General features: G+C 46.0%; 1 protein-coding gene across 1 annotated transcript; it reads left to right on the forward strand.

Annotated features, from left to right (window-relative positions):
• Positions 1-3,038: 3,038 nt before the first annotated feature.
• On the forward strand, positions 3,039-16,048 carry NOLC1 (nucleolar and coiled-body phosphoprotein 1). Its single transcript, XM_086752556.1, has 14 exons — positions 3,039-3,187; positions 3,286-3,341; positions 3,489-3,610; positions 5,752-5,867; positions 6,627-6,768; positions 7,576-7,679; positions 8,365-8,515; positions 9,401-9,544; positions 9,964-10,053; positions 11,352-11,498; positions 11,724-12,290; positions 13,013-13,125; positions 13,509-13,589; positions 13,871-16,048. Exons 1-14 carry the CDS (start codon positions 3,077-3,079, stop codon positions 14,027-14,029), a joined length of 2,103 nt encoding a protein of 700 aa, XP_086608682.1. The 5' UTR covers positions 3,039-3,076; the 3' UTR covers positions 14,030-16,048.
• Positions 16,049-16,058: the final 10 nt, after the last annotated feature.

Here is a 16,058-nt window from a genome sequence, read left to right on the forward strand (position 1 = left end):
TGTTTCACATTATTTCCCTTGTAAAGCTGTTTATCCTCTAACTTCCAGAATAAAAAGTTAAAAACAAAATCACCTCTCCAATGTTAGATGAGGACTTCAATGTGCTCCTTGGAACAAGCTTTTAAAGCCTTACAGTATCACACAAAGGACTAGCAGAGTCAGCTTCCTGCTTAGTGAGAACCCATGGGGCTTCTCCATACATATCAGTGCCACTGAAGATGCTATGTATTTTATTTAATCAATGCAAAGCCCACAGGAAACCTCTTCAGGGTTTAAACTTCCTAAGCCACTAAAGTGAAATTAATATGCTACCCAAAGGAGCTTAATAAAATAACTGCTAGCACGTTGTTTTAGCAACCATTACAGCAACCTCCACCTGAAAAATCAGATGTCAAATTGAGGCAAAAGCCCCTTCACACCCTAGAACATTAGGCTGGCCTAAGGGAAAGAGTAACATAGATTGTAATGAATTAAGAACAAAATGAGGAAATAGAGGGAGCTTTTCATCCTCCCTTGCCCAAAACTGGCTGTACAAGTTTTAACCTTCCTCCCTCCAATTCACCGCAGCATGTGAACACAGTTACATTTGCAGCATTACTCTCAAGGGTTTGTCTTATACCTATCCAAAGAAAAGGACTAGATTTCTCTTTCCGGAGCCATTGATTTTTTGCTAGGTACTTTTGAGGGGTAAGAAGGAAAGGATTCAGCAGGTGTTTGAATACCCATGCCAACTCTCTTCACTTTTTCTTGGCCACAAAAAGAGGGGAAAGAGCAGAGACCTCTCATGGGAATGCTCTTCTGAGGTGAACAGCTCTCCCTGCAGCCTTAAGGAAAGAGAGATGCCAGGCAAGGGAAAGGACTGAAAAGACCTATGAGGAGTAGGTGAGGGGAGCAAAGGAATTCACAAACAGTAGCACAAATCAGTTGAATTTGCTTGCTTTTTAGATCCCAGGATTTCCCACTTCTGCCTTGTGGTATACAAGAACAAAATAGCTTTCTTCACATGGTTACTGCCCTGCCAGGTCATCTGGAGAGCTGCAGGCACAATAAAGAGGACAGCACCTAGACAGCCACACACCTCTGAAGAGAAGGAGTCACACAGCATCTGGGAACAGACCGAACTAGCAAAGACCTGGCAGGAGCAGGAGATACTTATTAACCAGGTGAGAAGCAAAGTGACACCATGAAGCAAACATATCCAGTCATCTCCCTGGTTCCTCACAGCAGTCCCTTCACCAAGCAGGACTTAAAATAAGAACAGTTCACCAGCAATGGCTGCATCTCTTCCTTCTGGATGCAGACAAAAGCACAAAAATCATGCTGAGCTTTGCAAATGAAGCTTGCAGCTGTAGCTTACTGTGGATGGAAGAGACAAGAACTGAGAGATTAGATCCTGGAAACAGTTTCCTTTCTGTGACACAGCCCTGAGTTATTCCATACATAACAGGGGCAGGCCAGATCGGGGCATCTGAAAACAAAGTGTATGCATTTAACAAGCTCTCAGCTGAACGTCCCTTTTCTACACTACAGGCACTTGTACAAAATGATGGAATCTTACAGTACAATCTTCTACTACATGAGCTGCTTTTATTTGCCCAGCACTGCAAGTGCAACAGCTTCCAGAAACGGCAGCATCAGGTGTGCTCTGCTGGGCACAGGGCCTGCCCAAGTGCATGTCCAGCAGGTGCTACAGAGGTGCATACAAGAGGGACAGAAACTCTGTGCAGCGTGGCATCGCAGTATTTGGAGATGGCTCAGCACAGAGGGCTAGGCAGAGGAAATGTAAAGAGTGTAACAGCCCTTAGTATTGCCTGTTTGACCCTGGCAGCCCTAACTCAGGACTTTCAGCATAGGACTCCCTTCTTCCTTTGCCCTCAGCAGGCTTTATGATACACCCTATCAGAGAGAATAAAAAAAAAGCCCCATCACAAAGCCAAGGAGAACTGCATTCATCAGAGGAAACGTTCAGTTTCACAGAAGAAAAAACTTCAGTGGGGAAATTATTAAATTTAAAGCCACAGCAACACACAACAGCTGAATGAAACCTCCTCCTTATCAGGGTCCCAAGTACACCAACAGGCCATGCTTGTCCCGATCAGCCTTACCTGGGGCTTCCACATCCACCTTTGCCCAAAGGCCCATGAGCTCCATTGAAGCTCAGGCCTGGGTCTTCTCTGATTTTGTAGGTGTGTTTCAAATCCTATCTCCAAACTTACCTCCTTGGTACCCCTCAAACTTACGTTGTAAATAACCTTATTCCCATTTCCATCTCTGGTCCCATCTTATAGACAGCCTCTTTAGACCCACAGTGTTACTTTCACGCTAGCCCTTCCTCTGGTACCACCTCCCTTTGCTCACAAATTCCTCATGTGGATCCTAGACCGGGTTCGTAGCTCACTTTTCCTGGGATCACCGACGCATCTGCCAACACCTGCCTCTGCCTGCCACGTTCCCGCTGTGCGGGACTGCACCCTGCTGGTGAGGACACGGCCGGCACCGAGACCGCCCACAGCCACCAGTGTGTTCTGCTCCGTGGGGCAGCCTTGTTCCTTCTGCTCCCTATCATTCTCCTTTCAGTGATCATATTTAACATGAGTTACAACTAGGAGTAGATAGATGGGGGGAGCGAGTTTAAGCGGACTGAAGTCTTCTTTCTTCCAATGTCACATGCACACTCCCCAGTTTCTTTGCAGACTGTCCCGGGTTCCGTCTTCCTCCTCTCGGCCGCGGGCCCTAAGCCTGCCTTTGCACCACAAGCAACTTTCCCGCCCTGCTTGTTGCCTCCATCCAGGCGCGGGCGGGGGCCTTTCCAAATCTCCTGGGGCCGGGAGGAAGGGTGGGCCCCGCAGGTGCCTCCTCCGCGCTCCCTCCTCCTCCTCCAGGCCGCCGAGCACCCAGACGCACCCGCTGAGCCCCGCCTTCCCTCTACCGCGTCACGGTCCGGCCAACATGGCCGCGAGGGGTGGGCGGAGCCCAGGCCGTGCGCGGGCGCGCGCACGTCGGCACGCGGCCGGGCGCGGCGCTGCGCGGCGCGCGCGCGCGCCTGCGCGCAGGCGGCACGTGGCGGCGGGGCAGCATGGCGGAGTGGCGCGCGGTGCCCAGCGACCTCTTCCCCTTCGTGCTCGCCTTCCTGCGCGAGAACCGCTTCGAGGGTGCCGCGCGCGCCTTCGCCAGGGAGGCGGCGGCGGTGAGCGGGGCGGGGGGGCGGCGGCGGCGGCGGCGGGAGCGGGGGGGAGCGCGGCTGACACCGAGCGGTTGAGTGACGCGGCCTCTTTCTTGGTTTAGAAGGAGCAGGACCCCAACGCTGCCTCCCTCCTGGACATCTTCAGTTACTGGCTGAAGTAAGTGCCCCTCCGGCGGCGGGGCCGCGCTTACCGGGCCCGGGGGAGGCGGGGCGGGGTGCTCTGCCGCGCTGCCGGGCTCCCTCGGGCACCAACCGCCGTCCGGCCCTCGCCCCGCGGATCCCAGCTCAGCCTTTCTCCCTGTAGGTCTCCAGCAGCCAAGAAGAGAAAGCTCGTTCCCAACGGCCCGCAGGCGAAGAGGAAGCCGTCCTCCAGCAGCGACGACAGCTCCAGCGAGGAGGACGAGACGCCGCCAGCCAAGAAACCAGGTGGGGTTTGGGAGCGGCCCTAGGGCAGGGGCAGGCCAGGGTTGCGTTCGGCATTGGCTCCTCACCCAGCTACAGAGCCCGGCTTCCCCGGTTCGCTTGAGGTCCTTCGGCAGCTATCAGGGACTGGGTTGATCTTGTTTCTGGCACGTCTTTTGCCCATGGCATGGAAGGTGTGTTCATCCTCACTAAGGGTCATCTCTTTATTCAGTTATAATTTAAGCCAATCAGGGTTTGTGTTTGCTAGAAGGTTTTAGCCATTCTGTTTGTCTCCTTTTGCTGAGACTGGTGAAGGCATTGGGCTGTATTGAGTTTTGAAGGTGCTGTTGAAGTAGCACCCTCAGTACCTTCTCTGTATTGAGATTCTGCTTTCCAAACACTCACTGGTAGGATATCTTGTCAGGGTTACTTCTGCTTGCTTCGGCATATTTGGATTATGCAAGGAGTTAAATATTGAGTGAAGCTGGGTTTTCAGTGCATGTAGATTGTGCTGTTAGCCTCTTCATGGGAGGCAGCTACTTCATGGGGTTTTTTCCATGCAGTTTTCCAGGACTCTTAGCTTCACTGAGAGCTTTATAGAATGGTGTCTCATCTTGCTATTGTAGGAAAACTATCAGATTTTAGAAGTGCTTTCACACGTGTTAAAATATGTATAATTTGACAAAACTCCTGCATGGCAAGGATTTATCAGGTTCCTTGGTACTGGTGGGCACTATGACCTGTTTGATGCAGGGCAGGTGTACACAGTATCCTGTACACGGTACATTCACATGCTCCTTGTGTGAGGTTACTACCCTCCTTTCTCTCAAACCTGTGTCCTCAGGCTATCAAAAATATGTCCCTTCACTGCACTTCGGTATGTAGTAAGCTGTATTTTTCTCTTTTTATCTGGAATTTTTCTTACACCTTGCTTTAATCACGGTGTACGCAAGTTTGTGTGTATCTAGTATTAGATTTCCAGGAGAACAGGAGCAGACAGGAAGAGAGAGAGACACATAAGGAAAACTAGTCTTCAGCTTGAGCCATACTAAAGCTGAATTTGAACTTAGATCTGATTTTTATTTGATAAGGACAGTTGCAAATAGAACTTCAGGCAAAATGATTGTATAGAATCATAGGATATTTTGGGTTGAAAGGGACCTTTAAAGGCCATCTAGTCCAAGCCCCCTGCAAGGAGCAGGGACATCTTCAGGTAGATCAGGTTGCTCAGAGCCTCATTTCTTTTGTTCCACATTATTAAAAAGCAATCACTAACCAGGAAGGAGTAGATTTGGCTAAAACATGATAAGCAAAGTGTCTAGAACCTTAACACAGCATTGCATTGGTTCTCTTTGGAAGTCTGTGCTTGTTCAGTAGGTTTTTGTAAGCTGAGAGGTGTGTAGACCCAGTTGATGTCTCAGTTTATGGGGGCACCTTTCTTGTGGTCTGTCCTTTTTGGTGATAAAACTCTGCACTTAAATGTTTACATGACAAAGATAGACTCTAGAATTGGTTTTACCCTGTTGCCTACCCATTTTGGAATCTTCTGCTGCACCCTGCTCAAGAAACAAAGTGAGTGTTATGAACTTCAGTCATGGTTTAATGGCCTCAGTATATCCTTTTTCCTTGTGTCCTGGTTTCAACTGAGATAGAGTTAGCTTTCTTCCTAGTAGCTGGTATAGTGGACTTCTCAACTTGTCATGCTCTGCCAGTGAGAAGGCTGGAGGTGCACGAGGAGCTGGGAGGGGCCACAGCCAGGACAGCTGAACCAAACTGGCCAAGGGAATATTCCATACCATACCATATGACACCATACTCAGTATGTAAACTGGGAGCAGTTAGCTGAGGGGCACCGTGGCTTGGGAACTGCCTGGGCATCAGTCAGTGGGTGGTGAGCAATTGTATTGTGCATAACTTGTTTTGTATATTCTTTTATCATCATTATTATTATTTCCTTCCTTTTATGTCCTATTAAACTGTCTTTATCGCAACCCACAAGTTTTGCTTTTTTCCAATTTTCTCCCCTATCCCACTGGGGAGTGAGCTAACAGCTGTGTGGTGTTTAGCTTCCTACCAGGATAAACTACAGCACCCGAGTGCAGGATATAGGTACGTGGAAGTTGTGAATTAACTTATCATCAATGTGTGCTGTCCCTCATTTACAGCTAAAGCAGCAGCTACACCCAAGGCAAAAGTAGTTCCTCCAGCCAAGAAGGCAGAGAGCAGTAGCGAGGATTCCAGTGATGATTCAGACTCAGAGGAGGAGAAGCAGCCAGCAAAGGTCAGCTTTTCTTTCCAGCCTCTTTAATGCGTGTTTGACAGTGATGGTTAATAGCAAATTTGACCAGCAGAATTCTCCCTGAAATTTGCTTACTTTTCCTGAACTATGAAGTGCCTAGAGTGCTGCAGGCGCAATGTAAGAACTTATTTCTGTAGTGTGCAATTTGTACTGGTCCTGTGAAAAATTAATTTCATGTCCAGCACTCACTTTGTTTCATATCCAAGTCTGCTCCTTTTATCCTAAGGCTAGCAGGGCTTACTTTTTTTTTGTCAGAGATTTATTTACAATTGCTAAAATAAATTTGATCTTCTTCTACATATATATATAAGAAGAGAATCTTGTTCCTTTTTCTTGCTGCAGTCATGGTCTTGAGAAGTGAGGGAGGAGGAAGAGTTATTCCAGTGTACACTAGAGACCAAGCAGAGTTGTCCCATCAGTATTCTCAGTCTCCAAACTAGTGTGATCTGGGGAAGGAAGAGAACAGTGCCAGCCCCAGACCTGCCTCATTTTGAGGAGGCAGAACTGGAGACTGAGGTGGAAAGGAAGTCTGCCATGGGCTGCTGGGAGGTTTCCCAGAGCAAAATTGTTTTTCAAATTTGTTTTTCAGGCCCTAACCATTAGGGAGGGTAACGTTTACAAGTCATAATGGTAACCTCTGTGAAAGACAGCAGTTTCTGCTCTGTACATGCATCCCACTTATTATTTTATTTTTCTTTTTGTGGCTACAAGGGCTAATCAGTTTTCCCTCCTGTTGTTTAGAAAGGCACAAAACCCGTGGTGAAGCCAGCTGGAACCAAAATTCAGCCTCAGAAGAAAGCAGAGAGTTCCAGCTCTGACTCAAGCAGCTCAGATGAAGAAGCACCAAAAAAACAGCCACCAAAACCAGCAACACCTAAATCAGGTACCTCTCATTGTGTATCACAAGTAAAAGTGCAAGAACAAAAAAGCCAGAAAAGGAGTGATGGGGGCTGTATCTACAGGCAAAGGCATACATGTTAACCTAGCAGTCTGAAAGTCTACTGTCACTGCCATTTGCACTCCAGTCCAGTCTGCTTCTGACATGGAAGAGGTGTAGAACTGATTGCAAATAAAATGTGGTCCCAAATGCTGCAGTTTGCATAAGTAGCTGTAATCAGCAACCTTAACTGCTTAAATTGTGCTTTTGCCAGTTTCTTCCCCTGAAAGAGCAAGGGAGATCTTTACTTAGCTTTCAGTCCTGAAACTTCCGATGAGCTAGGATGGAGAGTTTTCTGAAAACTCTCTCTAAGCTTGCAGTAGAATAAAAGAACAGTTTTGTGTTACTGTCTTAATCTGCCCTATTGTAATGGTACTGGGGAGTGAGTAGGGTAGTGGTTTTAAAATAGAAGGAGGTAGATTCAGACTAGATATCAGGAAAATATTTTTTATGATGGGGGTGGTGGAACACTGGAGCAGGTTTCCCAGAGAGGTGATGGATGCCTCATCCCTGGAAACATTCAAGGCCAGGTTGGACGGGGCTCTGAGCAACCTGATCTGGTTGGAGATGTCCCTGCTTCTTGCAGGCGGGTTGGACTAGATGACCATTAAAGGTCCCTTCCAACCCAAACCATTTTATGATTCTATTGGCTTTCTGTGATTCTTTTCTCTCTATGATAACATTATGCTGAATGTAATTACCTCTCATCTACCTAGGATATTTTCTAATGTGGCTTTTTACTTACCTCAAAAGGAAATAAAGCTGCCCAGGCAGCCACCAAGGCAGTCAATGGAAAAGCAGCAAGCAGTAGCAGCAGTAGTGAAGATTCTGATGAGGAAAAGACTAAACCAAAGAAGGTAAATTAGACCATAAAAAAACTTCATGAACACTCTAGAGGTCTAGTAAGACTGAGTGTATCTCTGTATTGCAGGTACTGTGAAAAGTGTAGACAAAGGCACAGACTATACAGGGGCTGAGCACAACATTTGCGGCTCTGAGATGTCCATCTCCTTTATACAGTGGGATTATGCATTTTAGCACCTCTCCATGCACTGCCTTTCTTCCCTAATAGCGCCTTACTGCTTCCTCTGCTCCTTCCTTTTACAGGAAAACATCTCTCTGTCTTAACTGTATTATAGTCTCCATTACATGTTCACTTTTGCGTGACTCTCTTGTGCTTAGCTACCTGTAAGTGAGTTTTCCCTTAGGGCAGTTTAAAAACGTTTTCTGCAACAAAAAAATAATCATAGTTGTGTTCAATCAAGTGGCAGTTCATTTTAATCAGTTCTGTCCCCCTTAGTCAGAGGAGCTCCTCATTAAGGATTCATGCAGCAGGAAAAAAGCAGAGTAGCCAAGAAGATCATGATGCTCGTGTGTTTCTTAAAATTTGCATTTGAGAATCTTCATTAATCTTTCTCCCTTTGTCTTCAAAATTTGCTTTCTTAAGTGAGGTGTAGACTTAACAAGATCCACATCCAGCTATCCCCACAAGATTTCTGTAACTTCTTTTTTAATGTGTGTTCCTTTCCTTCCTGTGATAAGGCTGTTCCTAAGAAATCACCTCTGCCGAAACCTGCAGCCACTCAAGGATGTCCAGGGAAAAACAAACGTGCCAAGGAAAGTTCCAGTAGTGAGGACTCATCTGACAGCTCAGATGATGAAAAGCCACCTGCAAAACAAAAGCCAAAGTCTGGTAAGTGCTAAATACCGTTGCTGCCCTGCGGGAGGATGCTTTCTGCTAGTCCTGCTGTTCTGGGAGAAGTGTGTGCAGAGCACAGGCAAGTCTTGTGGCACACAGGGTTCCAGGTGGTGCTGTTGGTGGTACTGTGAACCAGAAATACAGCAGCTCTTTTCACGTGTGCTGTGGGCACTAAGCTTACAATTCAGCTCCTCCCTCAGGACAGGATGGAGAGAGATTGTGACAGACTCGTGATTGGTTTGCTGCATGTCTTCTATTCAGGTAGCCTTTAAGTACATCCTTCTTGCAGGTTTCCTGTCTGCCAGGATTTGGGAAGTAATTTGCCAGTGGTTTGGTTATTCTGTAACTGCAGCAATTTAAGCTTTTTTAGGTTTTTTGTGAAGTGTCCAGGGCTGTTCAGTTGCAGTCCGGCTGATGGGCTAAATGTACCTGTGTTCAATGTAGTATAGTGCTTTTAGGATTCCAGTAGAGAGCTGATCTGAGTGGAGCGTCAAGGGTCGAAACTCAGTCTCATTCTTCAGCCAGAGGATTTCAGAAGGCAGTAAATGAAAATAATCAACAATTGACATCTCTACTTGTTTTTTTTTCCTGAAGAAGTTTGGCCACACAAGCTCCCATTCTTATAAAAGTGCAGAGAAAGCTGCTGCAGAGATTATTGGGTCAGCTGAACCCCAAGAGGAGAGTTAAACTTATGGTAGAAACAGGAGGTAGCAGTGGAGTGGGTGTAACCTTTCAAATTTTAAGCTAATATGTTTGTAGCTACAGCAGGTGAATAAATAGAATCAAATAGCAGAAGTGCTTTATTCTGACTGCAACAAACCTCTCATGTGCTGCTCACGTAATCACGCAGGCATCTGAATGCTGTGTCTCTCTTGATAGGTCAGTACAGTGCTGTACCACCACCTCTTCAAACTGCGCAGACAAAGAAGGGCCTTGCCAAGGCTCCTGCAAAAAAGGCTGAGAGCAGTGACTCTTCAGACAGTAGTGATGAGGCAGAGCAGGTGCCCCCAAAGGGAGGAGCAGGTATGTTGTAAGGAGCGAAGGCTGCAGAGGAAGTACTGCATGGTGCGAACAATGTTTTGGCAATATCTTGGTTTCCTTGAAAAAGCCATTTGACTTTGGTCTGTGTTGCTATGTGCTTCTCTGGAAGCTTCTGAGTAATTTGAAGGCATCCCAGACAACACTGTGCACAGCCTGGAGATTCAGACTCTGTGCAGGTTAGATTACTTTGCACGTTAGTTTGAAAAGTCATCAGGATCTTGTTTGTCAGGAAGAATCTAGGCTCATTGCTGTAGCTGGCCAGGTCCTTGCTTGGCTTACGATGTGCTGGCTGAATGGCTGGTGAACTGAGAAAAGAGCTTTTTCACATCTGGAAAGGTTTGGATCGTGGGATGAAGGTTTGGTGTGGATGTGGCCTGTTAATTTTAAACTTGGTTTTGCAGGCAAAGCAGTAGTAGCTAAAACAACCCCTGGCCCCCAGAACAAAGCTGTGACTACCAAGAAGGCTGAATCCAGTTCTGACAGTGACTCAGGTAATTCAAGAAACAAAGTTTGGGGTTTTTTGAGTGAATGCTTTTATTGGCCAAGTTGCTGTATAGTGGTGTGTCTGCTAAGATCCTTAGCATATGAGCTCAAAAGCTTCACAGTCTCCATAGCTAACAAGATGTGAAATTGAAAAACAGCAGTCTCTTATGCAGAGTGGAGTCTGACCATGAGACCCCAATGAGACCATTGGCAAGTGCAGAAAGGTCTGCATGTTGCTGGATGGAAAGGGTGGGGCGTCATGTGTATCGAGTTTCTCCAGGAATTTCTTTTTGAGGATCTGTGTCTTAAGAATTTTAAATTTATGTTATCCCATTGTGTCTGGGAGAAGTTTCCAAATTAGAAAATGTTATTGTCATACCAAGTTCAAAATAGACTCAAAAGATGCCTTCTCCTAATGAGACCCTAGAAATATGGGCAGCTTACTTTGTATCTTCTATTGATCAGGTTTAAGGTTTGCAATGCTTTATTTCCCATGTAAGCTCCCTATGTGCTACCCTTACCCTCCAAGTTCAAGGTGCTCATGTTCTGTATGTCAACATCTCTGGTGCTCCGGCAGGGACAGTGGGTGACAGCTGCCTAGCACTAGACTGTGTGACCCTTCAACAAATGCCAGGAGTTCTGTGTTTTTTGGTTTTGTTGCCTAGTTTCTCACAAATTGACAAAGTTTTATTACTGTTATTAAAGTGTTCAGAAATGTTGGAATAGATCAGGCTTAGCATTACAGGTTGCTGTGACACACAATACATAGGCATATTTGTATGCAGGAGTGTCCAGTCCATCCTCAAAGTGCTGCTAAACACATCTGGTACTGGAAATAGAAAGCTAAAATGAGATACTGTGCTGTTGCTGCCTCACTATCCCTGCTTTGTCAATTTTATATCATAATTTTTTGCATGTTCTTTGATCTTTACCACATAGCTCTTTTCTCGGTTTCTTCTCCCTGAATTTGTTCTTGGTGACACCTGTACTTTCTCCAGTCCCTTATTCTGTACCTCTTGTCCTACATTATTCTCCAAGTATCTGCTTCCTTGCGCATGCATTAGTGAAGAACTTAAACTGCTTGTTTCCACTTCCTCCCAACAAAGAAGATACACAAATATATGAATGCTGTCCCCCGACCATTCAAGTGTTCGTCAAATGCTGCTTATTGCCAGTTATCTAGTGATTCAGCCTTGGGCCACAACCCGTTTTGCTTCTCATTTCCCCATGAGTTATATACACATTATTACTAAAGTAATTTGTACCAGAAGCTATTAACTTAAAGAACATCCTTTTTGTTGTTTAGACTCTAGCTCTGAAGATGAGAAGAAGAAGGTAGGGAGTAAGCTCCCAGCTAAACAGCCTGCAGTAAAGAATACTTCCAAACCAGCAAAAGCAGCTGTCAAGCCTGGACAAGCAAAGAAAGACTCCAGTTCCTCCTCAGACAGTTCAGGTATTGGGGTAGGAGAAAAGGAGAATTTCCACATGCATGTTGTGCTTCCTCAGACCTCTGTGTTTCTAGGCAGAGTATGAGGGTGCAGTTGGACAGGAGTACCCATTGCAGTGTTGTCTCAAGCAGCTAATGAAGTGCACTGTGTATCAACTTTGAATCTGTGTGTTAGCTTTGTGTTGAAGGAATGAGGCTTCGCCTTGATTATTCATTTCCTTTCCATTCTAGATTCTGACAGCTCTGACAAGAAGGCCCCCATAAAGCCCACAACTAAAGCAGCAACCCCTGCAACAAAGAAGTCACAAGCTCCCACAAAGAAAGCACAAAGTAGCTCTGATTCAGATAGCAGCTCTAGCAGCTCTGAGGATGAGAAGAAGAAGAAGAAAGCCACTCCAGCTAAATTAGCTGGCAAAGTGGCTAAGCCAGTGTCCAAACCTTCCACCCTAGTTCCCAAAGCAGACACTTCTGACTCTGATAGCTCAAGCAGTGAAGAAGAAGAAGAAAAGTCAGGAGTGAAACCAGCCACCAAATCTACAGGGGCAGCAAAAGCAACTGTGGGGAAGAAGTCAGCTGCTTCTAGTAGTAGTAGCAGCTCATCCGATAGTTCCAGCGAAGAGGATGAGAAGCCGAAAAAGGCAGGGAAAGGGGCACAGAACAGTTCTAAGATCACTGCCTCCACAGAGAAAGTAAAAGCATCCACACCAGCAGGAAACAACCTGAAGTCTAAGCCAGCTGGTGGCAGCAGTAGCAGCAGTGAAAGTAGCTCTGAAGAAGAGACTGGAAAAGTCAATGGAGGTATTGCCTGCAGTCTGGGAAGTGAGTCTGTCAGGCAGGCAGTGTTACTGAACTAAGCATGAATGGGAGCCTTTCCTGAACAATACTCGGTCTTATCTCTGTGTGCTATTAGATTATGCTATCTGGTGCAGTACTGGGAGGGGAGGGGCAGTTTGTAATTTGGTGTGATCCTTTTTGTCTGTATTGCATATCTGCTGGCAATGGAATTTGTGGTGACATGAAGTACATTTCTGTACAGTTGTTGCCAGTTGCCATCTGTGCATGCACACAGCTGTTAGTGACAGCAAGGCAGGCTGCTGGAGGACCTTGTCTGTGTTGAGTGGGACACCGTAGATGATGCCCCATTGCAATCTCAATCTTTATCCCTGAAGGAGGAAAATAACTTAGAATGCACTAGTGATGTATGCAAGTGCATATTGTGTGACTCCAAGAACCGGTAAATTTTAACCAACAGAACTTTCTCAAGTGCACTAAATAGTTAATATAGAGGTACCCTATTCCACAAAATTATCTTTATCTGTTGGATAGGACGGCAAAATCCTTGCTGACCCAGAACAGCTAGTAGTGTCTGTTACAGCAGTCTGTTTTCTGGATGAGGTAATGCAGAGGCTGATTGTCATGTCTGTGTCAACACTGGGTTCGCATTCTCGGCGAGAGATGCCTTTCCCCTTCCCAGCACTGCGGTTACTCCCTTTGAACTTTCACTCCTTTACGTCTACCAGGCACGATCAGGAAGAAACAGAAGAGGGAAGATGTGCAGGAGCCAGAGACACCACAGAGTAAAAAGGCAAAGATCAAAGCCAAAACACCACACACAGTTCCCAAAGTGAAACAGGTGAGTGAGGGTGGACTGTGGTGACTACTTGGAGAGGCATCTCTGCCTCCCGAACAGGTAGGCTGGTTTTGGGGGAGGTTGAGCCCACAGGATTATTTGTATTTTTCCTCCCTCCTCAAACACTTGAACCTTGTCTGGAGAACCCTAGGGAGTCCACATATGTGCATAATATTCTGGCAAAGGTTGATTGCGTATGCTTGCGCAGGAGCATCCCTGAGCTGCCTGATCTGAAGAAGGGAAAGAATTATGAATCTAAGAAACAATTAAAGATTGAAGTGACATGAACAGGGCTCCGTATTTGCAGGGCAAGGAGGAAAGGAGGTTGTCGCTAAGGGAATATTGTACACGGGTATGCGCTTACTGTATCCTGTTTTCTTTAACAGCCAGCCTCTCCATTCCGACGCGTAAGGGAAGAAGAGATTGAGCTGGATGCCCGTGTTGCTGATAACTCATTTGAAGCAAAGGTAGGGCTAGGTAGTGCCTGAAATGGTAACACTTAACCTCTGCAGATACATGTTGGCAGAGCAGCCTTGGTGCGCTTGTGGGCAGTCTTTTTGGTGGGAACTTTTTCCACCACGAGGTAATGCTAGGGAGAGCCTGAACACTGCAGGGAGTGTGTGAAGAGTCGTATCCGGCTCACTGTTAATGTACTAGTGTTTGCTGGGTAGGATGGGGTGCAAAGCATTGCCTTTACACTCTGGGTTACTAACCTGAACTTCTTTTTCTTCTCCTTCATCCCTCACAGAAAGGAGCAGCTGGTGACTGGGGTGAGAAGGCTAACAATATCCTGAAATTCACTAAAGGCAAATCTTTCCGCCATGAGAAGACTAAGAAAAAACGAGGCAGCTACCGTGGCGGCACTATATCAACCCAAGTCAATTCCGTCAAGTTTGAAAGTGACTGAGAATGTTTCCTTGGGAATTCATAAGCCATCTGCTCACCAGAATCGATTGGATGGGCATGTGGAAATTATGGATGTCAAGCCTGCCTGGAATGCTACCTCCCCTTTCCCATTATGGGGCAGGCAGCTCCAGCATGGACATGCGGGCAAATGGTTGGATGTTTCCCCCTTTTATTTCTAATTCTGATTTAGGCCCCTAATTTGAGACCATCCTTGAGCTGGTGTTATTGGCACCACTGGGGTGACTTCCAAGACATAAATTTTCTACAGTCTTATTTTAAAAGGCTGGCAGTGATTTTTCCTTTTGGTTTCCTGCCCATCTAGTAGAAGAAAGAGAACTAATCCTCCTGTATCTTAACCTGCCACTTGTTTTTCAGACAGATAACTCAGATACTTGTGAAATGGCAACTTGTCTTTGGCTAGTTACTGTAAGTAACTTGTCTTTGGCTAGTTACTGTAAGAGCAACAACTGATTTGAACACTGTGGCTGTAATCCCCACCTCCACCTGACATTTCAAGTTCACAGTTGCAGTGTGACAGGGTTCCTCTTTTTTCTGTTCCCTTTTATGGTTTCACCTTGCAATAAATTCCTACCTTCCTCTTCCTTTCACTCCTGTTGAGGCCACTAACCAGAGTACTTAGAGAAGCAGAGTCTAAATACTCCTTAGTAGTTGAGTAACTATTGTTTGCAGTTGCAAGATGGCGGCTATTGTCAGAAAGACCAAGGTCTATAGTACTGCTGTGGCACTCGTGATAACACTTTCATTGGGAAGGCAGCTGGAGAGTGGAGATGTGCAGAAACCTGACTGCATGGAGGTTGTCATGTTTGGCTCAGTGGGAATGAGTTAAGGAGGCAGAGGAGTTAAAGCCCTCTTTTCTATCCAGCTCTGCTTTTTGCTGTGTTTTCATTTCAGAGGCTGTGACTGCAGTGTGGCGTTACTCTTGTTCTCTCTGAACATAAAACGTGCCAGCTTATGCTTACTCCCAGCAATGTGCCTTGCAGCTTGTTAGGAGTCAAGATGAATGTATCATTAATGCCTTAAATTTATTTTCTGGTTTGGATCACTTCCTCTTTGAGCTGTTTTCCATCCATTAAATCCCCCTCAAGAAGTAAAATGCCAGTTTCCCCATAGCACAAAGGCAAATAAAGCCTGGTGCTGTAAGGTTTGAAGTGTTAGCTACAAGTATGTGTTTGATATGGGGAGCCTCAAACAAGTTCAGTAACTTCCAGCCTAAGCTGAGTTTTCATGAGCAGCTGAGATAATACAATGGCTAACTGCTGTTGCAAGGAGGGCTTGCTTTCCTTCCAGTTATGTGACTGCCTCATTTCCAGTGCAACTCACATCTGGGAGAAAACGGTTCCCCCAACTACTTTTTTTCCCCTTTTAAGTGGACTAAGTTAATTTTAGTTTGTGGAGCAGTCTGCTGAGCCCATAGCCAGTATGAATTGAACAGCTGTAGAGTATATTTGGGAAATAGGGTAGTGGGCTGTGAGAACTGCTCACCCCGTCACAGGAAACTGCCAGCCACCAAGAGATTATGCAGGGCCTGATTTCCATGTTTCCATTCCTTCCCCAAAGGGCAATGAGAAGAGCCCTGTTGTTAAAGGAAGCTACATTTGTATGCAAAGCAGTGTCACCTAATTGAGGGCTGGATGAGTCTTGGTGAGCCACCTCCGTACACATGAGCTGCAACTTGTTCCAGTGAGGATTTTTCAGGACTTCCCCTCTGGCTTGCACAATCACTCTGGTGCCTGCATTCTAGGCTATGGTGCAGAGGGGCCCAGGAGACCATGGTTATTAAAAGGAATTAAAGGTTAGAGGCCAAAGGAGGGTGGGAAGAGAGTATTTTCTGACTGGGGATTTGAACATCTTGCTTGTGGTTTGTCATTTGCCCTCTTTCTTCTGTTTGTCAGGAACTTACATTTGCAACTCTTAAACTTTTAAAACTTTATGTTTTGGGGGTATTTTAAATGTGAGAATTTTAATGTGTTGGAAAATAAAGATGGCTGCCTTTGCGTAATTTAAGTGGA

This window comes from Chlamydotis macqueenii, chromosome 7 (genome assembly GCF_036417535.1).
Source record: "Chlamydotis macqueenii isolate bChlMac1 chromosome 7, bChlMac1.mat, whole genome shotgun sequence".
In the NCBI taxonomy this organism is placed as follows: Eukaryota; Metazoa; Chordata; class Aves; order Otidiformes; family Otididae; genus Chlamydotis; species Chlamydotis macqueenii.

Excerpts from the sequence above, each read along its gene's own strand:
- NOLC1 (XM_086752556.1), top strand. The coding sequence starts at position 3,077 with ATGGCGGAGTGGCGCGCGGTGCCCAGCGACCTCTTCCCCTTCGTGCTC. Across the intron at positions 11,499-11,723 it reads TTCCTCCTCAGACAGTTCAG|ATTCTGACAGCTCTGACAAG; the intron begins GTATTGGGGTAG and ends TTTCCATTCTAG. Across the intron at positions 13,590-13,870 it reads ATAACTCATTTGAAGCAAAG|AAAGGAGCAGCTGGTGACTG; the intron begins GTAGGGCTAGGT and ends CATCCCTCACAG.